General features: G+C 45.2%; 3 protein-coding genes across 5 annotated transcripts; all 3 read left to right on the forward strand.

The window, feature by feature from the left end:
* The first annotated feature begins 1,146 nt into the window (after positions 1-1,146).
* nupr1b (nuclear protein 1b) lies at positions 1,147-8,885 on the forward strand. Its single transcript, XM_014972176.2, has 4 exons — positions 1,147-1,316; positions 1,385-1,520; positions 2,221-2,266; positions 8,647-8,885. The coding sequence occupies exons 1-2, from the start codon at positions 1,220-1,222 to the stop codon at positions 1,510-1,512; spliced, it is 225 nt and encodes a 74-aa protein (XP_014827662.1). The 5' UTR covers positions 1,147-1,219; the 3' UTR covers positions 1,513-1,520; positions 2,221-2,266; positions 8,647-8,885.
* Positions 8,886-9,248: 363 nt separating this feature from the next.
* sgf29 (SAGA complex associated factor 29) lies at positions 9,249-15,239 on the forward strand. 2 transcript variants are annotated; one of them, XM_088007849.1, is made up of 10 exons: positions 9,249-9,356; positions 9,936-10,067; positions 10,149-10,224; positions 10,592-10,664; positions 10,741-10,805; positions 10,892-11,021; positions 11,943-12,089; positions 12,199-12,234; positions 14,267-14,432; positions 14,924-15,239. In XM_088007849.1, exons 2-10 carry the CDS (start codon positions 10,002-10,004, stop codon positions 15,038-15,040), a joined length of 876 nt encoding a protein of 291 aa, XP_087863975.1. In that variant the 5' UTR covers positions 9,249-9,356; positions 9,936-10,001; the 3' UTR covers positions 15,041-15,239. The 2 variants fall into 2 exon arrangements, with proteins under 2 accessions (XP_087863975.1, XP_014827655.1); XM_014972169.2 differs by having other exon boundaries at positions 9,250-9,356; positions 14,270-14,432.
* A 3,018-nt stretch (positions 15,240-18,257) lies between these two features.
* Positions 18,258-22,911, forward strand: nfatc2ip (nuclear factor of activated T cells 2 interacting protein). 2 transcript variants are annotated; one of them, XM_088007850.1, is made up of 9 exons: positions 18,258-18,305; positions 19,218-19,304; positions 19,386-19,446; positions 19,525-19,651; positions 19,726-19,806; positions 19,886-20,108; positions 20,315-20,459; positions 21,820-21,975; positions 22,063-22,911. In XM_088007850.1, exons 1-9 carry the CDS (start codon positions 18,258-18,260, stop codon positions 22,389-22,391), a joined length of 1,257 nt encoding a protein of 418 aa, XP_087863976.1. In that variant the 3' UTR covers positions 22,392-22,911. The 2 variants fall into 2 exon arrangements, with proteins under 2 accessions (XP_087863976.1, XP_087863977.1); XM_088007851.1 differs by having other exon boundaries at positions 21,869-21,975; positions 22,063-22,418.
* The last annotated feature ends 2,018 nt before the right edge of the window (positions 22,912-24,929 follow it).

Raw genomic sequence — 24,929 nt, forward strand, 5'->3', positions numbered from 1 at the left:
TCAGGAGGTCAGGGCTGTGAGAATCCTGCAGCTGCTGCTGGTTAGACACCAGTTTAAAGAAACAGCTGGTCAAAAACATTAAAAATGTCTCCATAAAGTTCTGAATCCAATAGATGTATTGAAAAAGATTTATTTATTTATTTGTTACTGTTTGGTTCTGTGGATAATAAAAATAAATGTATAAATGACTAAAGAAGACAAAAGTGGAGTAAAAATGATTTATAAAGATAAATATTTCTATTTCTAAGTGCAGCAAAAACTAAATTACAATTTTGGTAGAAATTTGGTGAAAAACAAAAATTAAAAACTTGATTTTAAACTGAATTTATGACTGAAATAAAACAAACTGAAATGATGGAGTTTTGTTTCCTCATCTGTTTGTTTCTTTATAAGAGACCAAAGTCAGTCAGGAGACGCTTTGGGTTCGTTTTCACTTCAGGAGCGAAATTCACTTTTTCTTTATATGTTTGTGTGAAAACGTGAAGTTTCTGATGCAACAACTGTTTGTTTGGGCTGAGAGGAGGAGGAGGAGGGGGAGGGGGAGGAGGAGGGGGAGGGGGAAGAGGAGGAGGAGGGGGAGGGGGAGGAGGAGGAGGAGGAGGGGGAGGAGGAGGGGGAGGAGGAGGAGGAGGAGGGGGAGGAGGAGGAGGGGGAGGAGGAGGAGGAGGGGGAGGAGGAGGAGGGGGAGGGGGAAGAGGAGGAGGAGGAGGAGGAGGAGGAGGAGGAGGGGGAGGAGGAGGAGGAGGGGGAGGGGGAGGGGGAGGGGGAAGAGGAGGAGCCGGGAGGACGACGAGGAGGAGGAGGGGGAGGAGGGGGAGGAGGAGGGGGAGGGGGAGGGGGAGGAGGGGGAGGGGGAAGAGGGGGAGGGGGAAGAGGAGGAGCCGGGAGGACGACGAGGAGGAGGAGGAGGAGGAGGAGGAGGAGGAGGGGGAGGAGGAGGGGGAGGGGGAAGAGGAGGAGGAGGAGCTGGGAGGAGGAGGAGGAGGAGGAGGAGGAGGAGGAGGAGGAGGAGGAGGAGGAGGAGGATCCGGGAGGAGGAAGAGGAGGAGGAGGAGGAGGAGGATCCGGGAGGAGGAAGAGGAGGAGGAGGAAGAGGAGGAGGAGGAAGAGGAGGAGGAGCCGGGAGGAACTTATAAAAATTGACTCGGAGGAAGCAGAACAACAAAGCCGCAGCAGAACCAGAACCGGTCCAGAACAGCTGGAAGCTCCCGAGGCGACCATGAGCCACGTCGACGTGAAGAACCTGAAGTTGTCCAAGTTCGAGGAGGAACATTACGATGAGTATGACCGCTACAACCTGACGGATAAATACGCAGGTGAGGAGGGAAGTCCGCTGCTCTGCGCTTCACACGGATGAAAACTAACGGTTCTGTTTGCGCCGCAGAGGGTTCGGCCCGCAAAGGCAGAACCAAGAAGGAGGCCAGCGACAACACGAACCGCCAGAATCCTGCAGGACACGAGAGGAAGATCGTGGAAAAACTGCAGAACAGCGAGAAGAAGGCCAAGGAGTGAAGCCTGAGGTACCAGCAGCTGTTACTGCAAACCAACATTTGGACGGATTTCACTCACTGACTGGTTCTGTGTTATATTATTAATGAAGCTTAGAAGTTAAATAAGCTGAAATGTTGACTGAAAAGATTTACAGCTTTAATTTGACGCTTTCATGCTGAACATCTGACTCAGGACTGTCGAGGTTTTATTTTTATTCTGTCATTTTCATGTGTCTCTGCAGCAGGTTGCTTTTTAAAAATTAACTCTGAACATTGAACTCTGCGGAAATGGGCGGGACTGTCGTGAAATCTGCCAATTTAACTTTAACCTTTGACCTCCACTGAAAAAGTTTTCCTGTCAAACGAGAATATTTTTATCAGTGCTTACACAAACATCTGCCGATTTGGAAATCCTGTTTTATTTTGGGAAACATCTTGGACTTTAACTTGATGATCTATGAGATCTGGAAGAGTCTTTAGAGCTCAAGTCCTTCTTTCCCTTCCTGCCTTTAACCCTTTGAGACCTAAAACTAAAACTGTTCTGACATGATGAAGACTTTCTGAAATGCTCAGATACTCAAAAAGCTCATTTTAAAACTCACTGCACAACTTATTGACCTGAAATAAAATATTTCTAAGATCCAAAGGATTTTGTTTAGGCTTTGATGGGTCCAATCAGACATGAACCACTGAGAAGAGTGTGTGTGTGTGTGTGTGTGTGTGAACCCAGGGCTGGTCGGATGGATCTTCCCGGTAACTGACCACGGCCTCCTTGGCGACTGTCGAGAAAAGTCGAGCTCATCCCACTTCCCCATGCTGGAGATTTTAGTTTAATAATAACAATAAATAAAGTTATCTTTAAAACTGATTACACAGGTGACATCAAGACCCAACAGTAGAGTCAGACGGTAATAAAATTAATCTGGTTGTGTGTGTTGTTATTGTGTCCTGCTTTAATTCTACTTTTTTCTATTTAATCATAAAAAAATCATAGTCTGACAGAAGGAGAGTTATGAAACAGGAAAAGCAGGTTTCCTGGAAAAAGAGGAAGTTTCCAGCCTGCAGTGATTAAAATAGTTCAGACTGCTCATTTTGGGCATTAAAGGTTTAAAGAATAAAATCTAAACATTTTGAGTAATTGGATAAAACCCAGAGTAAAATACTTGAATTAATAATGATAACTTATAATTAAGCTAATAATTAATATTGGTTGATGTTGGTTTGATTATAAGAATATTTAACACTTACTCTTACACTTATGGAAGTACTTAAAGGTGAAACAAGTAACTGTAACATGGTGTCAAATGATTAGAATAATGAATTATTATTGGTTTCTTTTCAGAAATGTCTGTAATAACTCACATTATGATTATAAGAGTAACTAATAAGTAATGATTATTATAATATTATAAATGAATGCTAAACCAGATAAACTAAAAGGTTATAAATGTGATTTTGACATTGAACTTGAAATGTGGTGAAATGTGTAACTGTAACTAAAGGTCACTGATGTTGTGTTGGAGGTAGATGGTAGGTGAAAGGTCAGGGGGAAAGAGGAACTGATGGGAGAGCGGAGGTATCCAACGCCTTATTGCTAAACTTCAACTTACCTAAGAGAAGGTTAGACACAAGAGAGCTGTTGAGCAACTCGGGGACATTAGAACAGACATCAGGTCATGTCCAAAGATGGTGATGGATATGAGATTATCGGTCCAAGCAGTCAGCCAATGAGACAAAGCTAGCCAATGCAAATGCACCAAAAGGGTGGGTATATCCTATATAAGGTGAGTGCAAAGAGGAGTCTTTGGTTGGATCCTTCAGGCAGCTTCGAGCCAAGATCGAGATGGACAAAGAACTCTGCAGCTGAAGAAGAGCCGGGGCCACAGAACCGAAGACTGTTCTGCACATGGGGACCAACCCGTTAGCCCCACAACATGTGGCTTCAAATTGCACTTTTCTCACCAGCTGGGTTCGAGACCCCAAAGACAAAGACCAAGGCAAAGATGAAGATAAAGACAAAGGCAAAGAACAAAGGCAAAGAGAAAGAACTGGTGTGTTCCTTCCATGAGACCAGCCCTTCTACATCTCGAAGGACCAGAAAGATCGTGAGACGAGGAGAAAGGAGCTACAGAGCTGCAAGACAAGAAGGAGAGGACCTCTGCGAGCATGAGGAAGTCACCCTGAGGCCCGAGACCTGCCGCTCTGACTCAGTACTCTTCCTGTACTGGGAGCCTCCTGCTGCTGCAACACCTTTTTCATCATCAGGCCAGTTCTGGGGTTCAAAATGCCAAACTCCGTCCGTCTCTCTCAAAGTTTTTCTTTTTTAGTTCACAGTGTCAGCATTAGGGAAAGATAGGCTAGATTATTGATTTTACTTATTTGATTATTTCTGCTACTGATTTAAGTTGTACTGACCCTTGCAAAATTGCCTTACTAATAAAATAATTAGCATTAAGAAAATCTAAAAGATGTTGTGGACATTCAGTTAATGAGTCACCTTAAAGTTCTTTGATGGTTGTAAAATAGCTATGAAGTTTGATTCTGGGAGGAGAAGGTGGAAAATGTTTTATAGGTTGCTTTTAGCCAAAACTAAAACAACACCCTTGGGACTCGCCCGAGTCACTAAAACCAACCTGGTTCAATAACAAGTGCAAGTTGTAATAAGAGAAAGAGCGACCGTTAACAGGTGTGCTCTGTGAAACTAGCTGATTCCGGGCTGCTCTATCTGGCTAGTTCACAGAGTGAAAAAGGGTGGGACATCTGGATGGAGGTCGTTAGAAACCAGGCTAGTCTTTCTCGCACCCAGCTTAAACAGAGTTTACTTCAGTTCTGGGTAGGGTAAATCTCGGCAGATTTAGGAAACTCAATTCACCCGTTAGACGGAGAGCTGGGAGCAACATCTCCCTCCTCTCAGAAGAGGAAGTAGAGAAAGAGAAGGGGGGGGGGGGGGTGTTGTGCAACAACAAGGTGGCGCCCAACGTGGGGCCACGCCCCTTGAGAAGAGGTGGGGCACCGCCCCTTGAGAAGAGGTGGGGCACCGCCCCTTGAGAAGAGGTGGGCCCATTTCAATTGAGTAGGAAGGACCTACGTTAACCAAGTCAGTAAAAACAGAGAGGCGAGTATCTGAATAGCTCACTTGGAGGCTAGCTCTTAAGGAATAGAGTTAGTGGTGACTGATCCGGCTGTCAGTCACAACCCTCGCAGTAACTGTATGGCATGCAGGTGAGGGAGAGCTTCTGCTGAGGATAGATTCGAATATCCGGACGAGAAGCCAGTAGCCAATAGCCTAAACCCATCCCTGCTCGAAGGCTAAAGAGAGGCTTTGGGGGAAAGGCGACTCGAAGACAAAGACAATCATGGATGAAGGAAAAGAAGAAGAAGAAGAAGATCAAAACTCCAGCAAACGTCAAAAGCAGAGCAGGAGAGAAGATGAAGATTGATCCCTGTCTAGATCCCTGTTCCAGTCAGCCCCAGTGAGAGTGATTCTGTATGGAGAGGGATTTGAGACATGGACTCGAGTGAATCAAAGGAAGGTTGTCTTTGCTGGAATCGAGAAGTGGGACAGTTCTCCCAGAGGAAGGGAGGTCCCAGAAGAGTACGGGGACGAGGTCGTGCGGAGCGTGCATGGGGCCCTAGGACATGCAGGCGTGCGATCCACCCGTAAGGAGCTGGAAGAGCATGAACTTTGGATCCCACTGAAACAAGTCCAACGCGTGCTGAGGGACTGTGAAGTGTGTGGAAAATACAACGCAGGTCGCCGAGGGCAGCGGATGGAAGGGTTGTTCATCAAAGAGCACATTACCCAGGGCTTCAGTCTGCATGGATGTAGCAGACCCCATGGATAACAGAAAAGAGAGGTCAGGAGTACCTCTTGGTGCTGATGGACATGATGTAACAGTGACAGCTGTAGAAGAGTAGGTCTTCCCCTGCAGAGAAACTCCGTTCACGTCACGGAAAGCAGGGGGCGGAGGCGCTTCTCCTTTTGGCCCAGAGAGGGAAAGGGGAAGTTGCGGTTTGCAGTGTCATTGAAAACAGGGCAGAAAGTTTGGATTAAAGCTCAAGATCAGCCTGCAACATCGGTGATCAAGCTGAAATTCAATGGAATGGATTGTGTGAAGCAAGTACTGCACTGCAAAACAGTACTATTAATGAGGAAAGGGGTCCACAAGGTCAGTGCTCAAGCCAGTTCTTAGCTAAAGCGAACCAGAACATTGCAAGAATCAAGCAACATGCCATCATGTGTTAGATTTTCCACTATTACAGGATGATTGCCATTCAAAGAACAACTTCAAGGCTTTGACTGGGAGGGCCCTGAAGAAATTGGATTATGCTAAAGAAGAACTCCTGTCACAAACGGATGGATTAAACTGGAAAAGGGACTGAAGTCGTGAGGAAGGAGTGGCATCATAGAGAACCACAAAGATCAATCCTGCAACAAAGTATTGAACACCTGGAAGGGGAAGGGTCAACAGTTTCCCCCCAGGACCTGAACAACTTCTGATGCCTCCGACAACTCCAGTACCCCTTGATGACCTCCAGCGACGGAAAAGGATTACGATTGTGGATAAAGCATCCTGCTGCTTATGCTTTTTGTGTAGTTCTGCTGAACTTCCAGATTTTTTTTTTTGTGAAGTTTCTGCCTCAGTCCGTCAGCTCATCAACCTGTCCTTAAGGAATTGCCACATCCTGAAGAATCGACAGTTCATCCAGCTGAGGATCAGAGCGACCTGGGTTCTCTTCGACATTCATCACTTCCTGGGAGGCATCAAAACTCCAAGGAGGGGGTGTCAAAGAGCAGTGGAGTTTTGAGAATCTTCATCTTCACATCGGCTGCTGAGGCCTTGGTGACGACTGAGGATCTGCATCCTTCACATCCCAGAGGACCATCTTCTCTTTCCAGGGGATGACGACGCAGACCTGAAGGAGGGTGTTGGGTTCCCAGCATGTGAAAGGTCCGACCTCGAGGAGGGGGTGTCGAGAAAAGTCGAGCTCATCCCACTTCCCCATGCTGGAGATTTTAGTTTAATAATAACAATAAATAAAGTTATCTTTAAAACTGATTACACAGGTGACATCAAGACCCAACAGTAGAGTCAGACGGTAATAAAATTAATCTGGTTGTGTGTGTTGTTATTGTGTCCTGCTTTAATTCTACTTTTTTCTATTTAATCATAAAAAAATCATAGTCTGACAGAAGGAGAGTTATGAAACAGGAAAAGCAGGTTTCCTGGAAAAAGAGGAAGTTTCCAGCCTGCAGTGATTAAAATAGTTCAGACTGCTCATTTTGGGCATTAAAGGTTTAAAGAATAAAATCTAAACATTTTGAGTAATTGGATAAAACCCAGAGTAAAATACTTGAATTAATAATGATAACTTATAATTAAGCTAATAATTAATATTGGTTGATGTTGGTTTGATTATAAGAATATTTAACACTTACTCTTACACTTATGGAAGTACTTAAAGGTGAAACAAGTAACTGTAACATGGTGTCAAATGATTAGAATAATGAATTATTATTGGTTTCTTTTCAGAAATGTCTGTAATAACTCACATTATGATTATAAGAGTAACTAATAAGTAATGATTATTATAATATTATAAATGAATGCTAAACCAGATAAACTAAAAGGTTATAAATGTGATTTTGACATTGAACTTGAAATGTGGTGAAATGTGTAACTGTAACTAAAGGTCACTGATGTTGTGTTGGAGGTAGATGGTAGGTGAAAGGTCAGGGGGAAAGAGGAACTGATGGGAGAGCGGAGGTATCCAACGCCTTATTGCTAAACTTCAACTTACCTAAGAGAAGGTTAGACACAAGAGAGCTGTTGAGCAACTCGGGGACATTAGAACAGACATCAGGTCATGTCCAAAGATGGTGATGGATATGAGATTATCGGTCCAAGCAGTCAGCCAATGAGACAAAGCTAGCCAATGCAAATGCACCAAAAGGGTGGGTATATCCTATATAAGGTGAGTGCAAAGAGGAGTCTTTGGTTGGATCCTTCAGGCAGCTTCGAGCCAAGATCGAGATGGACAAAGAACTCTGCAGCTGAAGAAGAGCCGGGGCCACAGAACCGAAGACTGTTCTGCACATGGGGACCAACCCGTTAGCCCCACAACATGTGGCTTCAAATTGCACTTTTCTCACCAGCTGGGTTCGAGACCCCAAAGACAAAGACCAAGGCAAAGATGAAGATAAAGACAAAGGCAAAGAACAAAGGCAAAGAGAAAGAACTGGTGTGTTCCTTCCATGAGACCAGCCCTTCTACATCTCGAAGGACCAGAAAGATCGTGAGACGAGGAGAAAGGAGCTACAGAGCTGCAAGACAAGAAGGAGAGGACCTCTGCGAGCATGAGGAAGTCACCCTGAGGCCCGAGACCTGCCGCTCTGACTCAGTACTCTTCCTGTACTGGGAGCCTCCTGCTGCTGCAACACCTTTTTCATCATCAGGCCAGTTCTGGGGTTCAAAATGCCAAACTCCGTCCGTCTCTCTCAAAGTTTTTCTTTTTTAGTTCACAGTGTCAGCATTAGGGAAAGATAGGCTAGATTATTGATTTTACTTATTTGATTATTTCTGCTACTGATTTAAGTTGTACTGACCCTTGCAAAATTGCCTTACTAATAAAATAATTAGCATTAAGAAAATCTAAAAGATGTTGTGGACATTCAGTTAATGAGTCACCTTAAAGTTCTTTGATGGTTGTAAAATAGCTATGAAGTTTGATTCTGGGAGGAGAAGGTGGAAAATGTTTTATAGGTTGCTTTTAGCCAAAACTAAAACAACACCCTTGGGACTCGCCCGAGTCACTAAAACCAACCTGGTTCAATAACAAGTGCAAGTTGTAATAAGAGAAAGAGCGACCGTTAACAGGTGTGCTCTGTGAAACTAGCTGATTCCGGGCTGCTCTATCTGGCTAGTTCACAGAGTGAAAAAGGGTGGGACATCTGGATGGAGGTCGTTAGAAACCAGGCTAGTCTTTCTCGCACCCAGCTTAAACAGAGTTTACTTCAGTTCTGGGTAGGGTAAATCTCGGCAGATTTAGGAAACTCAATTCACCCGTTAGACGGAGAGCTGGGAGCAACATCTCCCTCCTCTCAGAAGAGGAAGTAGAGAAAGAGAAGGGGGGGGGGGGGTGTTGTGCAACAACACGACGGATCGAGATGTTTGGATGGCAGGAGTTTGTTGGCGCTCCGCCTGGTTGGAGCCTGCGGAGCCATCAGCTCGCTGACCCCTGCAGCTGCTGAGGCTGACCTTTCGGTCGGCGTGCTGCAGAGTCTGGACCGGCACCGCGGCGATGCAGCTGGAATGACTGGGTGGCAGCTTGGAGACGCTTTTAATGCTTGTTTTTTATAAGACAATGTTTTATCATTAAAGGATTGTAAACAGATCATAGTTTCTGTTTCTAGTTTGCTTTGTTTGTGTCAATTATATCAGTTATATTTTGTGTAAAGTGACTTGAGGAAATCTCTAGTCAGGCAAAGGGAGCTTTGGGATTACGTGAATAAATAAATATATTCCTGAAACGTAACCAGAGACTTCATCTCTGTCAAACTAATTTGATGTTTTGCATGATAACCTTTAATATGCACCTGAATGTGTATAAAATTGAAATGTACAATACTGCTTTTATGATATGACTTAGATTAATCATTCCTATTTAATTTGAATAAGTAATCGTCCTATGCGCAGAGGAAACGGCGCTGACATGAAGTTTCATGAAATTAAGACATTTACCAACTCTGACCTGACGGAGGAGTGGTGGCGCTGTTGGCATTTTGAACCCAACACCCCAAAAGAAGAAATAGATGCTAATCCGAGGTTAGCTCGTGGCTCGTAAACACATAAACAAATCTGCTTGGTGAGTGTTTTAGAAGCTTTCTCATAAATAATCTGAAAATATATCAATGTTACTAATGTTTTATATTATCATATTTATGTAGAATCTGCGGAGTTGAGATTATTATGTGATTAAACACGAACAGCTGCTGCTAATTTCATATCGGCTCGTTAAGTTTTAAACATTTCGGACTTTTATTCGGCCTCTAAATTCCCTCAGAGCGACTTTAGGCCAAAGACTAGAATATTATATCAATGTTTGACCTCATCTTGGGTTAAAATATTGTTTTATGTTTGTTTTATTCTGGAAAGAACGGAAACATTAATAACTAGAGGTCAGTTAGAGTATAAATAATGTAATATTAATAAAATGTGCTGCAGACCCGCTAATCTAGGCGGAGTTTTCCCCAAAAAGACGACTGACCTCTGTCCTTCCATGCTGAGATCAATGCGTTTAAACGAAAACTAAAACAGGAAAAGTTTAAGTTTTCATGTAATAAACGAAGAGAGAAAATCCAGCCTGCTGAGCAGCAAGTAGCTGAGAGACGACTGGTTCAGAAAAACTCATCTGCTGCTCGTTTCTGTCACAAAACAACCAAAGTTTCCATCCGGAGGTCAGAGTGGAGCTGCAGCGGACCTCCTCTCTGTCTGACCCAGCAGGAGCAACATGTCAGCGGATACGAAGATCGCTGAGCTGCTCACTGAGCTCCACCAGCTCATCAAACAGACTCAGGTGAGTTCGGCCGGAGCTGCCTGCTCACCTGGCAGGAGCCTGGAGGAGCAGGGCGAATGAAGCTCCTGTTTACTGTTTCAGGAGGAGAGGTCACGCAGCGAACACAATCTGCTGAACATCCAGAAGACCCACGAGAGGATGCAGACGGAGAACAAGAGTCAGTCAGGCCGCCGCCGCCATGTTGACTCAGGCTTCATGTGGGAGCAAGATGGAGGCCAGCAGTCCACCGTTAACCGGAGCTGATGTCCTTCCACTCCCACGTTTCAGGCTGCAACGCTGTTCAAGAAAGTTTTTCCTTGGACCTCTGACCCTTCTGTCTGAGGGGTCACTGCTGGCCAGCTGAAGCTGTTCCTCCAGGACCTTCAGGGTCTCAGGATCTTCTGCTCTCATTTTGCTCATCCTGACTTCACTTTGCCTCCACTTCTCTTGGGAAGCGTTGCGGCCTGAAAAGAGGAGCCTGACTGGCTGTGATTGGTTTCCATAGGAACATTAGGTGTTGCTAACCTGTCCTCTGTCTCCTGCAGCGTCTCCATACTACCGCACCAAGCTCAGGGGCCTGTACACCACAGCGAAAGCCGATGCAGAGGCTGAGTGCAGGTGAAACATTTCCTGTAGTTTGGTGAATCTGGTGAATCTCCTGCTGATGCAGCTGTTCTCCGTCTCCCTGCTGCAGCATCCTGCGTCACGCTCTGGATAAGATCGCTGAGATCAAGTCTCTGCTAGAGGAGCGGCGGATCGGTAGGTCCTCTTCCTCTTCCAGTGAGGATCGGATCTCCTGGTGCCAGATCTCATCCTCAGCAGCGCTGTGTGTTTTTGCTCCTCAGCTGCTAAGATGGCTGGAGTTTACAGCGACAGCGACCCCCCCAGGAAGACCATGAGGCGTGGCGTCCTGATGACGCTGCTGCAGCAGTCGGCCATGACGCTTCCGCTGTGGATCGGCAAACCTGGAGAGAGGTACTGGCTGGTGGATCCAGATCCAGAACTTTCCCTGTTGTTGCTTCCCCTGACCTTGTTCTGGACTTCTGGGACTGATCCTTAATGGCATTAGCATGAGCTAACACCATGAGCTAGAACTAACACCATTAGTTAGATCTAACATCATCTAGATCTAGAGCTAACATCATTAGCTAGAGCAGGGGTCCCCAAACTTTTTCCTGCGAGGGCCACATAGCTGTTCCTTTCTCTGGTCGGGGGCCGGTCTTAGGTTTTGGAGAAAGAAACCTTAGAAAATTCTTGTCGACGGCGGGGGGAGGGGGGGGGGGAAGGAACGAAGGGCTGTTCTGTCTTTGAAACTGTCGAGCGGGGGGTGGGGGGGGGATGGGGGCGACGACACATTCGTGCTTTTAGATAGATTTTTACCCAGAAAGCAAATGGAAAAAACCGTGAGTGAAACGGTGACTGGGACTGACTAGTATATATTCCATTGAGGGAAAGTTAGTTTCACATCTGCTCAAGAGCCCCCCTGGTGGTTGAAGAAAAATCCACATATAAACCGGAAAATACAATATATGAAAAAAAACACTGAATGCTCTCTGGTATGAGGAGGCGGGCCGGATCCGGCATTGTTCAGGGGGCCGGACCAAATGACGTGGCGGGCCGGATCCGGCCCGCGGGCCGTAGCTTGGGGACCCCTGAGCCAGAGCAACAAAGTGAAATCACATCAATGTTTTAGTGATTTTGCTGCGTCTGTCAGTCTTTGTAACAGTCAGTTCTGATCTGTCAGAGAAAATGTTTTGACCCTGATGCTAACTAGCCTCCAGTGTTTCTTCCATCTTGTTTTATGTCTGAATCAAATGTTTCTCAGATAAAGTTGATTGTTTCAACTAACTGTGGCTGATTTGACCTCTGACCTCCGGCCTCTCTGGGCCTCCCCAGCCCCCCTCCTCTGTGCGGTGCCATCCCGGCCAGCAGTGACTACGTGGCCAAGCAGGGCGACAAGGTGGCGGCTCGGGTGAAGGCTGTGGATGGAGACGAGCAGTGGATCCTGGCAGAGGTGGTCAGCTACAACCACTCCACCAACAAGTGAGCTCCAGTCCAGTCCGGTCCGGTCCGGCTCGGTCCAGCCCGGTTTATCCAGACACCATGTTGGTCTGCAATCAGCTCAGCTTCTCCTGCTCTGCTCTCTCTGCAGGTATGAAGTGGACGACATCGATGAAGAAGGAAAAGAGTGAGTTGGTTTTTGGTTCTGGTCCGGGTTCAAACCGGACCAGAACCTCCAGAATCTCTGGAATCGTCCAATCAGAGAGCAGATCTCTGCAGTCGTTCCAGTTTTCAGGGAAATTAACATCAGGTCATGAGATCCCATCATTTTCACGCTAATGCATTGTTCTGAGTTTATAGCAAATTGTAAGTGATGCTGACTCCCACCTGCAGGTGGCAGTATTTCTGCTCCTGCCTGGCTTGATGTCCAGGTCTGTGGTGAGCAGCTTGAAGTCAGGTTTCCCATCATGCATCGGTGCAGCATTGGGAGTTATTTAGCACATGTTGCAGTAATGAACTGGACCACTGAAGGAAATCTACAATCTGCTCCTTTTTCTTCTGTCTGTAGATTTTAGAATCGGTTTAAATTAGAGACGCTCCGATCAGGTTTTTTGCTGCCGATTCCGATACCGATCATCCATGAGGCCGATCTCCGCCGATCACCTGGAATGGCTGTCAATTTTTCGCTTTAGGTATAAATATGTTATCTTGCAATATGGAAAAATTATCTGGCAATTAATTCACCTAATTTGGACATAATAGACATATTTTAATACATATCTAAAATCTTTTTTTTAAGTTACATGGTGCAGCTTTAAGCAGCTGTTCGGTGTGAGAGTTCACTGTCGGGTGGAGCTTGAGCGGCGCTACGTCTGTGAAATATTACTACCAGTAGCGGCGGTCCAACAGCGACAGCAGAACCAGCGTCTCACTCCGCAGCTCAAAGACTTGAATTATTTTCCAGGTTATTTGTTTAGCTTTCTGACCGTCATGCTAATCCGGGTGAGTGTTGGTAGCTGGGCTGTCTGGCCAATCCGGATGTACTTTTTTCCTGCATTGAGCCTCGATGTAGCCAAACTCCGTCAAGTGTTTGTTTTTTAAATACCCAGTGACATGATGACATCATGGAAGAATAATATAATAAGATAATTTATATTGCTATTTTCATCCTGTGTTTTGTACTGTGAAGCATTTATTTTTCATTTAGCTTTAACAATTTTGATTTTTTTTTCCTTCAAAATCGTTGAATTTTCGCATTCACATACTCAGAAGCTCAGCAGGTGAGGCAGCAGTGAGCTGAGCCTCACCTGGACTGATCAACCTCTGGATGAGAGCAGGTCCTCCTGCCTGTATGTCACCAATAAAATAGCCAAAAACATTTAATATATGAACTGATTTTTCATAATTTAGCCTATGTATATAATGTACAGTGTTTGTTGTCACCAGCTCTGTGTGTAACGTGTTTCGTTACAGAAATAGCAGAAAACAGACTCCAGGTGAGGCAGGCAGTTCTCTGGCCTCATGGCAGGGGGCGCTCATGATCCCAGACACTGTGACTCCACAACTGCAGAGTAAGAGACGGTAACAGCGAGCTAGCGCGCCATGATGGAGCTAATAAGTGAAGCTACACGCAACGAGTCTGCGTGCAGTTTGGCCGATACAGAGAGAAAGGTGGTTTTGAGTTGCACTTCAGCGGTTTTAGCACTAAATTAATAATATCTGTATTTCCAAGTTTGATTGAGTTAACAGTTATTCTACCGTGGCAGCGCGGTTATGGATGACATGTGAATGTATATTTTTCTGCCCTTCATGCGCGAAATTTCCGTATGTAAACAATAACATGCAGGGTGTCTTATGATTTTGATTAAGCCTCAGCAGCCATGAACCTCACCGGCCGTCACTGTAAATGCCACGTTGGACTCGTTGTGTTGATGCATTTTAACTGCTTCACTCCCGAGGTAATTTTCCGCTGCAACACGCAAACCTCCCCGTTCACTGAGCGTTCAAGTTCCACACGACAGGATTTGTTGCTGCGCAGTGAGAAGGAACGAGATGAGCTGCACAGACAGGCTGCGGTGATACGATCGGTTTTAGTGATCGGCAACAAGAGACTTCACGATTATGATCGATGGCCGATCGATCGGCACACATCTAGTTTAAATGTGAAATTGCTGTCAAACGTTTCTGAGCGGCTCCCTGACGGCGGCTGTGGTTCCCAGCAGGAGGCACACGCTGAGCCGCCGGAGGATCATCCCTCTGCCTCAGTGGAAGGCCAACCCGGAGACCGACCCGGAGGCGCTGTTCAGCAAGGACCAGCTGGTTCTGGCCCTCTACCCGCAGACCACCTGCTTCTACCGCGCCCTGATCCACACGCCGCCGCACAGGGTGAGCCTCCCGCACCGTGCCCAGGAAACCAGTCACACCAGTGTAATGGCTGTTAAAGGGCCAGCATCACCTAAATGTTTTTGATCTTGTTATAAAGTTAGAACATCAGAATGATTCTTTCATGTTTGAGGAAGCCTTTCATCTCCATGGCAAAGAGCAGGAGCTTCTTAAAGAGACAGACGCCCAATTTCAACACGTTCAACTGGGAAGTCAAATTTCTTTAAAGTCGTGTTAGATGTGTGTATATGCACATATAAAAATATATGTTTATACCAACTGAAGGTAACAGTTACCACATCATACTCTAAAATGGCGGCATGTGCCTCAGAACGTAGCGCTGGCCCTTTAAATGACCTCCAGGTGGAAGCAGTTCGAGGTGTGAAATGTTTTCCTGCAGCAGATTATGTAAACTCTGAGCCGCTGAGCTCAGGTGTGACGCGCAGTGGGGCGATGCGGAGCGCCAGCTGACGTCAGGGTGTGTCTGTGTGCAGCCGCAGGACGACTACTCGGTTCTGTTCGAGGACACGTCGTACGCCGACGGATACTCCCCGCCGCTCAACGTGGCGCAGCGTTACGTGGTGGCCTGCAAGGAGAACAAGAAGAAGTGAGGCTGCAGGTGATGGAACAAACTCAACGTTTCCGTGGAGCATCACCTGCTGGCCAGTGCAGGAACTGCAGGGCAGAGTCACTTTTATTTACATGTAAATTGTTGCACAAAGTGTCCTGATGAAACTTTGTTCTCATGTCTGCAGTGAAGCTTTCTGATGTTTTCATATTAAACATTTTAAATAAATAAGTTCATCAGGAGGTCGTCTCTACAGGAGCTGCTTCTTAAGTTTCTTTGTTTTTAAGTTAATATTTCCCATGATTAACTTTTGTACATAATACCAACAGAAGAAGATTCTGAATAAAATTCATTTCTAATTATTTTGCTGATTCAGTTCAGAAACTCGTGTTTCAGCGTCGACTTTTTCTCGACATCAGAACAACACTAATTATTGACAGAAAAGTTGGGAAACCGTCATGGAGAAGACCGACCAGCAGGCGGGAAGCCACTAAAGCTCTGGTTCTTCACACAGCTGTGTCCAACGGTATTCAGAGGAAGTTGAGTGGAAGGAAAAAATGCAAAACAGGAGGGACAACTGCAACATGGAGAGGATTTTCAATAAAAATCCATTTCATTTTCACTGGGTTTGGATCAGAACTGGAAACAGACCTTCAGGTCCAACACGAGCTCCAGCTGTCCCACCGCAGAACCAGAGACATCAGAACCGTATGGGCCGGTTTGCTTTCATCCGAAAAAAGTACTTTGGACCACTGAACAACAGTGGTCCAAAGTGCTGCTTCTCTGTAGCCCAGGTCAGGCGCTTCTGCCGCTGTTTCTGGTTCAAAAGTGGCTTGACCTTTGACCTGGGGAATGCGGCACCTGTAGCCCATTTCCTGCACACGCCTGTGCACAGTGGCTCTGGATGTTTCTACTCCAGACTCAGTCCACTGCTTCCCCCAAGGTCTGGAATCGGCCCTTCTCCACAATCTTCCTCAGGGTCCGGTCACCTCTTCTCGTTGTGCAGCGTTTTCTGCCACACTTTTTCCTTCCTACTGACTTCCCACTGAGGTGCCTTGATATAACACTCTGCAAACAGCCGATTCGTTCAGAAATTTCTTTCTGTTTCTCACCCTCTTGCTTGAGGATGTCAGTGATGGCCTTCTGGACAGCAGTCAGGTCAGCAGTCTGACCCATGATTGCGGTTTTGAGTAATGCACCAGGCTGGGAGTTTTTAAAGGCCTCAGGAATCTTTTTCAGGTGTTTAGTTACTTTGTTGATTCAGATGATTATTTTTATTGCTCGTTCAGAGAACCTTTTCATAATATTCTAATTTTTTGAGACAGGGATTTTGGGTTTTCATGAGCTGTTTGCCAAAATCATCAAAATTAAAACAATAAAAGACCTGAAATATTTCAGTTGGTGTGCAATGAATCTAAAATATATGACAGTTTAATTTTTATCATGACATTATGGAAAATAATGAACTTTATCACAATATTCTAATTTTATGACCAGCACCTGTAGACATAATATAAGAGTAGACCCGCATTGGCCGCTCCGGCGCAGGAAATACGGCGGCCATCTTGGAGCGGTATACCCTCCTACTTTGCTCAATCCAAACAGCAGAAGATGCCTCAGCACTGAGGGATATTGTTGTTCGGATCGATGGATTATTGATGTGAGGGCTCCACAGACAACATTTCACAAGTAAGATGGACATATTATTGTGTATATATTGTGATTAGAATATTACTTTACTGTATTTATGTCCACCGGCGAGATACCAGCTAATATTAGCTACAGTGCTTGGTGTAATACGGGTTCAGCCCCGCTATGAAGGCTAACTGAGATTCTGTTAATCTAAAAAAAATAATTATTCTCTAACATTGACTTAGATTATCTGACACAAGGGCCTATATTAGAAATGAAACAATATAACACATATTATAAAACTTATATTATGTGTTATAACATTCACCGGCAAAGTTTACACAGGTGGTAAAGACTATTATTTATATTCTTTCACTCTGTCAAAGTAAGATACATCCTAAATCTTCAGTTTTTGTTTTGAAGGTTTCCTAAAGACACGATGTGAGGAAGAAGAGGGAGAAATCTATAAAGAGAGACGGATTCACTGCAGCACGGATGGATCTCACTGGATTTTGGACTAGTCGGCTGAAAAACATATTACATATATACACATGTTTATATCTATATATATTATTCAGTATTAATCATTATTTATTTGTGCCATTATTAATCTTTATTTATTAGTATTTGTATAGGTATATAAATATATATTGATATTACTAAATAATTTATTAAATAAATTATGAACGGCTGTGTGCTTTGTAATATGCTCTTCATACATCGATATCATAATATTCCATTCCTATTATATTGTTATAGCCACTAAGCATATTTAAATATGATGAACTATGTATTAAAAACATACTTAAAAAATACAATTGTTTATAAATGTTGCTTTGATAGATGTTTGAATTGGTTTACAGTAACAGAAAGTGTGTTATGATCGATTAAATGCGCTGATACGTCATTGTGCTGCTAAACACATAACGCTGAGTGGAGTGGTGGACCGCTCCAAGATGGCCGCCCTAAATCTCGTCAGCGACAATAGGCGAGAGCGGTCCATGAGGGTCTATCCTTATATTATGTCTATGGTCAGAACACCTGAACCTTAAGGTCTCAGAGTCTGGAGGAAGAGTGGACCAGAACCACTATGATTCTTCACTAAATTCTCCATCCAGACACAAAACGTCCAGATTTTCATTTTAAAATTCAAATCTTTCCAAGAATGTTCAGCAATTAAAAAAAGAGTGGGAATAATTATTAAAATTAAAAACCGTTCTGTTTCCGCGCTGCAGCTTGTCAGTGTAATCTGATGGTAGCTTCAGGCTACCTGGGATTCTTGAACATCTCGGCACGCCGGCGCGCTGCATAAATGCAGGAATTCATTTTAACAAACACGGAGCCCAGGTATGGTGCTGCACAAGGACAGGCTCACGGTTCAGTACTGAAACTTTTTTAATTTGTCTATAAAATATCTGAATTATATGAGGAACTAAAGCTGGACTTAGAAATATTTCCTTCTGCATCTAATGAATCTAAATATTAGATGAGTTTCGTATTTTAAACCGAGGTGCTAAAATACACGAACTTTTCGACAATATTTAAAGATAAGCTAATATAGTTAGTTCCCGAAAGCAGCGCCGATCAGGTAAAATCCTGTAGTAATCATATTCTCCGACAGTCCGTGAATGCAGCACCAGCTGGCGCTCTGCGTAGAAACAATCATGGCGGACACGGTGAGTGACAGACCTGCTGCCGCTTTTAAAACCAGCGAGCAGCGGGAGGCCTGCCGGCTTTTAGCGCAACACTTTATGATTCAAAGGAGAGAAACGGAGGCGGGAAGCTTTAGAGACGAGTTAATCTTTCCTCTGATGCTCAAACTCTGAACATTAGCGTCGCTAGAACGAGTCAGGGTTTTTCACATTGTGTCTTTTATTAAGGGCTCTAATAAACAGGAAGTAATAAAATATGCTCTATTTATCTGATGATCAGAGGCTGTTTAATGTCATTTCTTACCATGTTAACATATCATACTCTGATTTGATAACGGTTGTTAAAGGTTTGCTCTGATTGGCTCAGTCTGGCTCCATAATCATGAAATAAATGATGCTGGTTAAACTCAGCTAAATGGACCCGACATGTTAAGGTCTGGTTCACGGCCCATGATGCAGTTCGGTTCCGATCAGCCTGAACTGAAATTTAACCTCAACATCAGCGTTGGTTACACCCTGCCCTGTTCTGGAGGATCGTTTGGACCAGATTTGACTCCTGGTTTACCTGCAGAACAAGCCCACATCACCATCCCTCCACCACCCAGGCTGCAGGTGCTGCTCTGACATTATTGCTTGAAGACAACAGAATCAGGATAAAAAGTGGATACAGCAGGAATAAAACGGTGTGGGTTAAAGCAGGAGAGATGGAACCAGGCCAGAAGTAGATGAAAATAAAATCTGTTCTGTCCTGCAGAGACACTGGATGTTAAAACGGGATTTAACGACACTCCCAGTTCCTGGGGTCATTCGGTGCATCTGTCTGCTCCAGAGCAGCAGCCAATCAGAACCGTCCTCATGAGGTCCAGGTTCTGCTCAGCAGCTGACGGTCCGGTTGGATTTGACCTCTGACCTCTTCAGTTCCTGTCATGTCCTCAGGTGTCCAGCAGCGACCTCCGGCCTTCAGCCAAACGCAGACGCCTCAACCCCGCCGCCATTGTCCCTGTCCCCGTCTACTCCAGCAGGGTAAGATGGTTCTGACCCAGTTCTGGCCGGTTCTGACCCGGTTCTGACCCCAGATTGGCTGTGTTGTGTCTGTGTGTCCAGGTGAGCAGCAGTCTGCAGCTGAAGCCCACAGCATGCCTGCTTGGAGGGAGGGAGAGCTCAGGTAAGGTGCTGCAGCGGCGCTGCCGGCCACCAGGGGGCTCCACCTCTCTGACCGCATGCTGCTTCAACCTCTGACCAGATGATGGCGGTGATGAGAGCTTGTGGGCGGAGTTTAACCCCCGGAGGCCAGCGGTGGTGGAGCTCAGTGACTCCGAGGAGGAACCAGAACCTGGGCGGTTCCGATCCAAACCTGCAGAGAACCAGCTGTGAGTTGGACGGCAGCCGGTTCTGCTCAGTCCGGACGCTAACGCAGCATTGCTAACGTCTCTGTTTGTCCCAGAGGACACGCTGGCTGCCCGTCCCCGCCGCCGCCTGAGAGCCCGGTCCAGAAGCAGTCCAGCAAGGCCCGGCGGAAGATCAGGTGAGTCTGGTTCTGGTTCAGTTTGGTTCTGGTCCTGTCCGGTTCTGGTTCTGTCTCAGGCCATCTGTCCTCTGTCCAGTGAGATCAACAAGAAGCTGCGAGCCGTCAGCGCCGTTCTGTCTCCGGAGCCTCCAGACCAGAGGACCAGTCGGCGCCGGAACCGTCGGAACCAAAGGTCTGACCCGACCGACGACAGTGATGATGTCATCATCATGAGCCCGGCGGACGGGTCCGACTCGCCGCGGGAGATTCCACTGAAGATCCGCTGCCGGACTGACGTCCACAAGGTTCTGGTGCTGCCGGTACGTTCAGAACCAAACAGGCCCAAAGCTGCTCTGTCCTCCAGAACCACGACTGGGTCACAGGCTGCTGGTGTGACCCAGGTCAGAACCTGGTCCGGATCAGAACCAGGTCCTGATCCACGGTGGTTCGTGGGTCGGTCCTGTGGAGGACAGCTTGGGTTCGATGGACCGGAAGTGTGACCCGGTTTATGCCGGTTCTGTTCCAGTCGACCCGGCTCAGCGAGGTGTTGGGCCGGCTGGCCGCCATCCTGGAAGTCCCGCCCCCTCGCCTGCTGCTGCTGAGGGAGGAGCTGGAGCTGCCGGCCGGCGCCACCGTGGGCCAGCTGGGCCTCGGCATCGCAGACATCTTAGGTGAGTCACATGACCTCGGTGGACCGGACCGGACCGGACCGGTACATAAGCTGCTGATGAGGGGAAAAAAACAACAATAAATTTCTCATCACAAATAATCAGATCAATAATCAGATCAGTAACACAAAGCATTTTCTGTTTCAGTTTTAGAATCGTTGGTTTCTCAGTTTATTACAGATTTAACTAAATTTAATTAAAACGTTTCTGAGTTTATTTTGTTGGTTTTAGTGAACAAAAATCAGGAGGTGTTCCGATCGATCGGCCACCAATCATAATCGTTTTTCACGGCCGATTTCTGTGAAGAAGTGTATGATCGGTGATCGATCACCGTCTCTTGTTGCCGATCACAAGTATCTCACTTCTCAGCCTGCGTTGCAGCTGATCTCCTCTTTCCTTCACACCGCGCAGGCGCGCAGCAACAAACGCTGTGATGTGGTGAGAAACTTTAACGCTGAGTGATTGGGGACGTTTCGTGTTGCGGCGGAGAATTACCTCGGGGTGAAGCAGGTCACGATGCATCAACACAGCGAATCTAATATGATATTTAAAAACAAACACTTGATTGATTTGGCTGCATCAGTGCAGGAACAAAAGACATCCGGGTCCATCAGCAGGTAGAGCAGCGCAGCTACCTTTTTTTTACATCTTTTTCAAAATGTCTTTCTCTTTCTCACTGTTTCGGTGATTTTAATGTTTTTATCTACAAAAAAAAAAGTCCGAGAGGTTAGAGTCCTGGTCAAACGGCGTTTTGACTAAAGTCCAAAGGGTTGGAGTCCCAGTTGACGGCGTCTCAACTAAAGTTCTACAGCTTTTTATTTCTCTTTCTCACTGTTTACGTTTTAATGATGTTTTTCAAATCTCTTTCTCACATGCTGCTTTTATTTTAATTATGTAAAGCACTTTGAAATGCCTTGCTGCTGAAATGTGCTATACAAATAAAATTTGATTGATTGATTGATACCAACACTCACCGGATTAGCATCACGCTCAGAAAGCTAAACAAATAACCCCAATAATAATCCAAGTCTTGGAGCTGCGGAGTGAGACGGTTCTGGTTCTGGTTCTGGTTCTGGTGTCGGACCGCCGCTACTGGCGGTAATGTTTCCCAGACGGAGCCGCTCGGCCTCCAGACGGTGAGCTCTCACAGCGAGCAGCTGCAGCAGGAGCTGAAAACAGATTCTAGACGTATATTAAAATATGTGTCATCTCTAAATTATGTGAATTTATTGCCAGATAACAGAATCATTTATGCCTGAAGCACAAAATTAACAGCCAATCCAGGCGATGTGCGGAGATAGAAAGATCCTGATCGGAGCGTCTGTAACAATAACCTTAACCAGAACCTCCTGACCCGTACCAGAACCTCCTGACCCGTACCAGAACCTCCTGACCCGTCTGTTTGCTGCCAGAATGTGTGGTGATGCCAGCAGAGGAGCAGAGCTGCAGCAGCAGCTGCGTCAGCCTGAAGCTGCAGAGCAGAGACAGATCTTCCTCCCAGCTCTTCTTGGTCCACAGAGTTCGTACTCCTCTTCCTCTCTGCTTCCTCATCTTCATCCTCTGTGCCGTAGCGTCCTGACAGTGTAGCGCCTCCTCTCCCCACCAGGAGGCGCCGCTGAGCTCCGTGTTCTCCCAGTTCCTGTCGCGGCTCCCCGCCGGCGCCCGCAGGTCGGTCCGGTTCCACTTCGACGGCTCCAAGGTGGCGGGCAGCCAGACGGCGGCGCAGCTGGAGCTGGAGGACGGAGACATCATCGAAGTTTGGACCTGAAGCTTCGCCGCCGGCTCGGTTCTGTCGGGCTCAGAAACCAACAAACCCTCTGGAGTCCAGTTGGTTGGGCAATAGGTTCCGACTCCACAGATGGTTTTTATTTGATTCTAAGGATAATAATAAAGTTACTGGACCAGCGAAGACACACATTTACCAGTTTGTGTTAATAAATAAAGATTAGCGAATGAAACAAACTGGATCTAACTTTCATTTTCACTGAATATTATTTTATTCACTTCTTGTGCCGAAACCGTGGCTCCTCCGCCGTTGCCATGGTTACCAGGGCTGCTCCAGTGGGGACATCCCGCTAATGCAGTTTCTCCACCCTGGTCCTCAGGCCTCCTGTCCTCCATGTTTCAGGTGTTTCCCTTCTGCCACCTGGATTGTATCTCTGGGTGATTAACAGGATCTGCAGCTCCTGATGGTCCTGCAGTCATTTGGATCAGCTGTTCTGGAACAGAGGCTCATCTAGAACATGCAGAGCAGGGGGGCTGAGGACCAGGTGGAGAAAAAATGCACTAATGGCTGATAGCAGAGCTAATTATTAGCTTAGCATTTTTGCTAGCTTTAGAAACGTTTAGCTAGCTTAACTTCCCCTAAGTTAATTTTTCCAAGTAAGTTTTCAAGCTTTAATTTTCTTGGCTGTTTTGTAAACTTTCAATTGAATAAAGCTCAACATTTGTCAAAGTTTTGGTTAATTCTTCAAATAAATGTTTATATTCATGCTCTTATTTTGAAGTGACCTTACGCTGCAGTTTCATTTCCTCTTTTTTCAGCAAACTTTGAGCAAGTACTAATTATATGATAAACAAAAGAGGTTTACAGACTTGATGAACAACCAACAATGGTTGATAAATCCATGAAAAATTCAGATGTATGATTTTTTTTTTTAGCCTCTTTTCTCCTTGTGACGTGTCAACATGATTGAATTTAGCACTTTATTAGCTTCTGCTAACTGCCATGGTGTTGTAGCGCTTCAGCGTTAGCATAGCTAATGTTTATGATTAGTGCTCCTGAGTTAGCGGTAGCACTGGTCTCAGTTCAGGTGATCAGCTCTGATCTCTGCAGTTAGCCTGCTGCTTTTTGTCCCTTTTCAAAAATGTAAGTTAAATTAAGACCTGGTTCCATTATTATTATTGCATTGACCTGATACAATCCCTTTGAACATTGTTGGAGGCATATTTAGCAAAGTTGGGATATTTAGCTGGTAAATTGTTCAGGTATGGAGTGAAAATAGTCTCAAAATATCTGCGTGTGTAAAAAGATTTGTGTGTGTAAAAATATCTGTGCGTGTGTAATACTGGATTTGTAAACCTTAAAAATAAAATAAACCTCCTACATCTATACATGTTGAAAAAGTACACACAAATCACCTGGTACGCACACACAAAACTGCATTTACACACAGATCCGGTTCCGAGTGCACAACTATTTCTGAGACTCATTTCACGCTTCGGGGAAGCTTCCAGATTTGTGCGTAGATGGTGCGTTTACATGCTAGTAAAAGCTGGGACATCTGAGTTTTGCTCTGAGTCTAGTGTTTTTATCCTCTGACGTTTCTCACTGTGCCGAAGTGGCAAATATGTTAGTTCGATGTAAAAATCCACGCTTAGCTCCCAACAGCTAACGTAGCATAACTGACATAAACATTAGCTCCCGCTAACAGAAACATATGAGGAGGGCAGAGTATCAAATACCAGACATATAAAACTTAACCTGAAATCATTTATAATTACTCCATGTCTCATTATAATCGGAGGGCAAAGCCTGCAGGTTTAGCTCCAACTTCAGAGGACAGACCACCGGGACGCTCCGTCTCTTCTGGGTTTGCCTGGCTATTTTTCCAGCCAGCGAACCATTCCGCCACCTAGTGGTCGCTTTTCAGACCACTTGGTCTCCTGTACCGCTCAAAAATGCACAATATGACTATAAATAATTTTAGGATATTATAAGGAAGTGCTGATATATTCCGTTTTCCACGAAGTAACATATTTGCCACTTTGGCACAGTGAGAAACGTCAGAGGATAAAAACACTAGACTCAGAGCAAAACTCAGATGTCCCAGCTTTTACTAGCATGTAAACGCACCATCTACGCACAAATCTGGAAGCTTCCCCGAAGCGTGAAATGAGTCTCAGAAATAGTTGTGCACTCGGAACCGGATCTGTGTGTAAATGCAGTTTTGTGTGTGTGTACCAGGTGATTTGTGTGTACTTTTTCAACATGTATAGACGTAGGAGAAGGTTTATTTTATTTTTAAGGTTTACAAATCCAGTATTACACACACACAGATATTTTTACACACGCACAGATATTTTGAGACTATTTTCACTCCATATTCAGGTGCAGAGCTAAATCTCTCAACAGCAATGATTCTGATTAATTCATAAATTTACCTTTTTATTGTATTCATTTATTTTGCCACGGTTGTATTTCTGAATCACTGTTTGCCAAAAGATGTAAATAAAATGGCTCTGGAGTCTTTTTTTTTGACGCATTACATCTTCCACAGCCATCCCATATATAAATATTGAGTTTTTGCCAGCAGGCTGAATTTTTGATGCATTTAAACATTGAAAATGTGTTATTTGGACCTGGGTAATGACCAAAATTGTAAATTAACCATTTGATATCGTTCAGTTTTATTTTGCCTCGGCATACATTTTCATTCTATAATTTAATTGGATTTGTGAGCGGCTGTTTTA

The sequence above is a fragment of the Poecilia mexicana genome, unplaced genomic scaffold (assembly GCF_051168715.1).
Source record: "Poecilia mexicana isolate PSO_F unplaced genomic scaffold, ASM5116871v1 scaffold_8, whole genome shotgun sequence".
NCBI classification, from domain to species: Eukaryota; Metazoa; Chordata; class Actinopteri; order Cyprinodontiformes; family Poeciliidae; genus Poecilia; species Poecilia mexicana.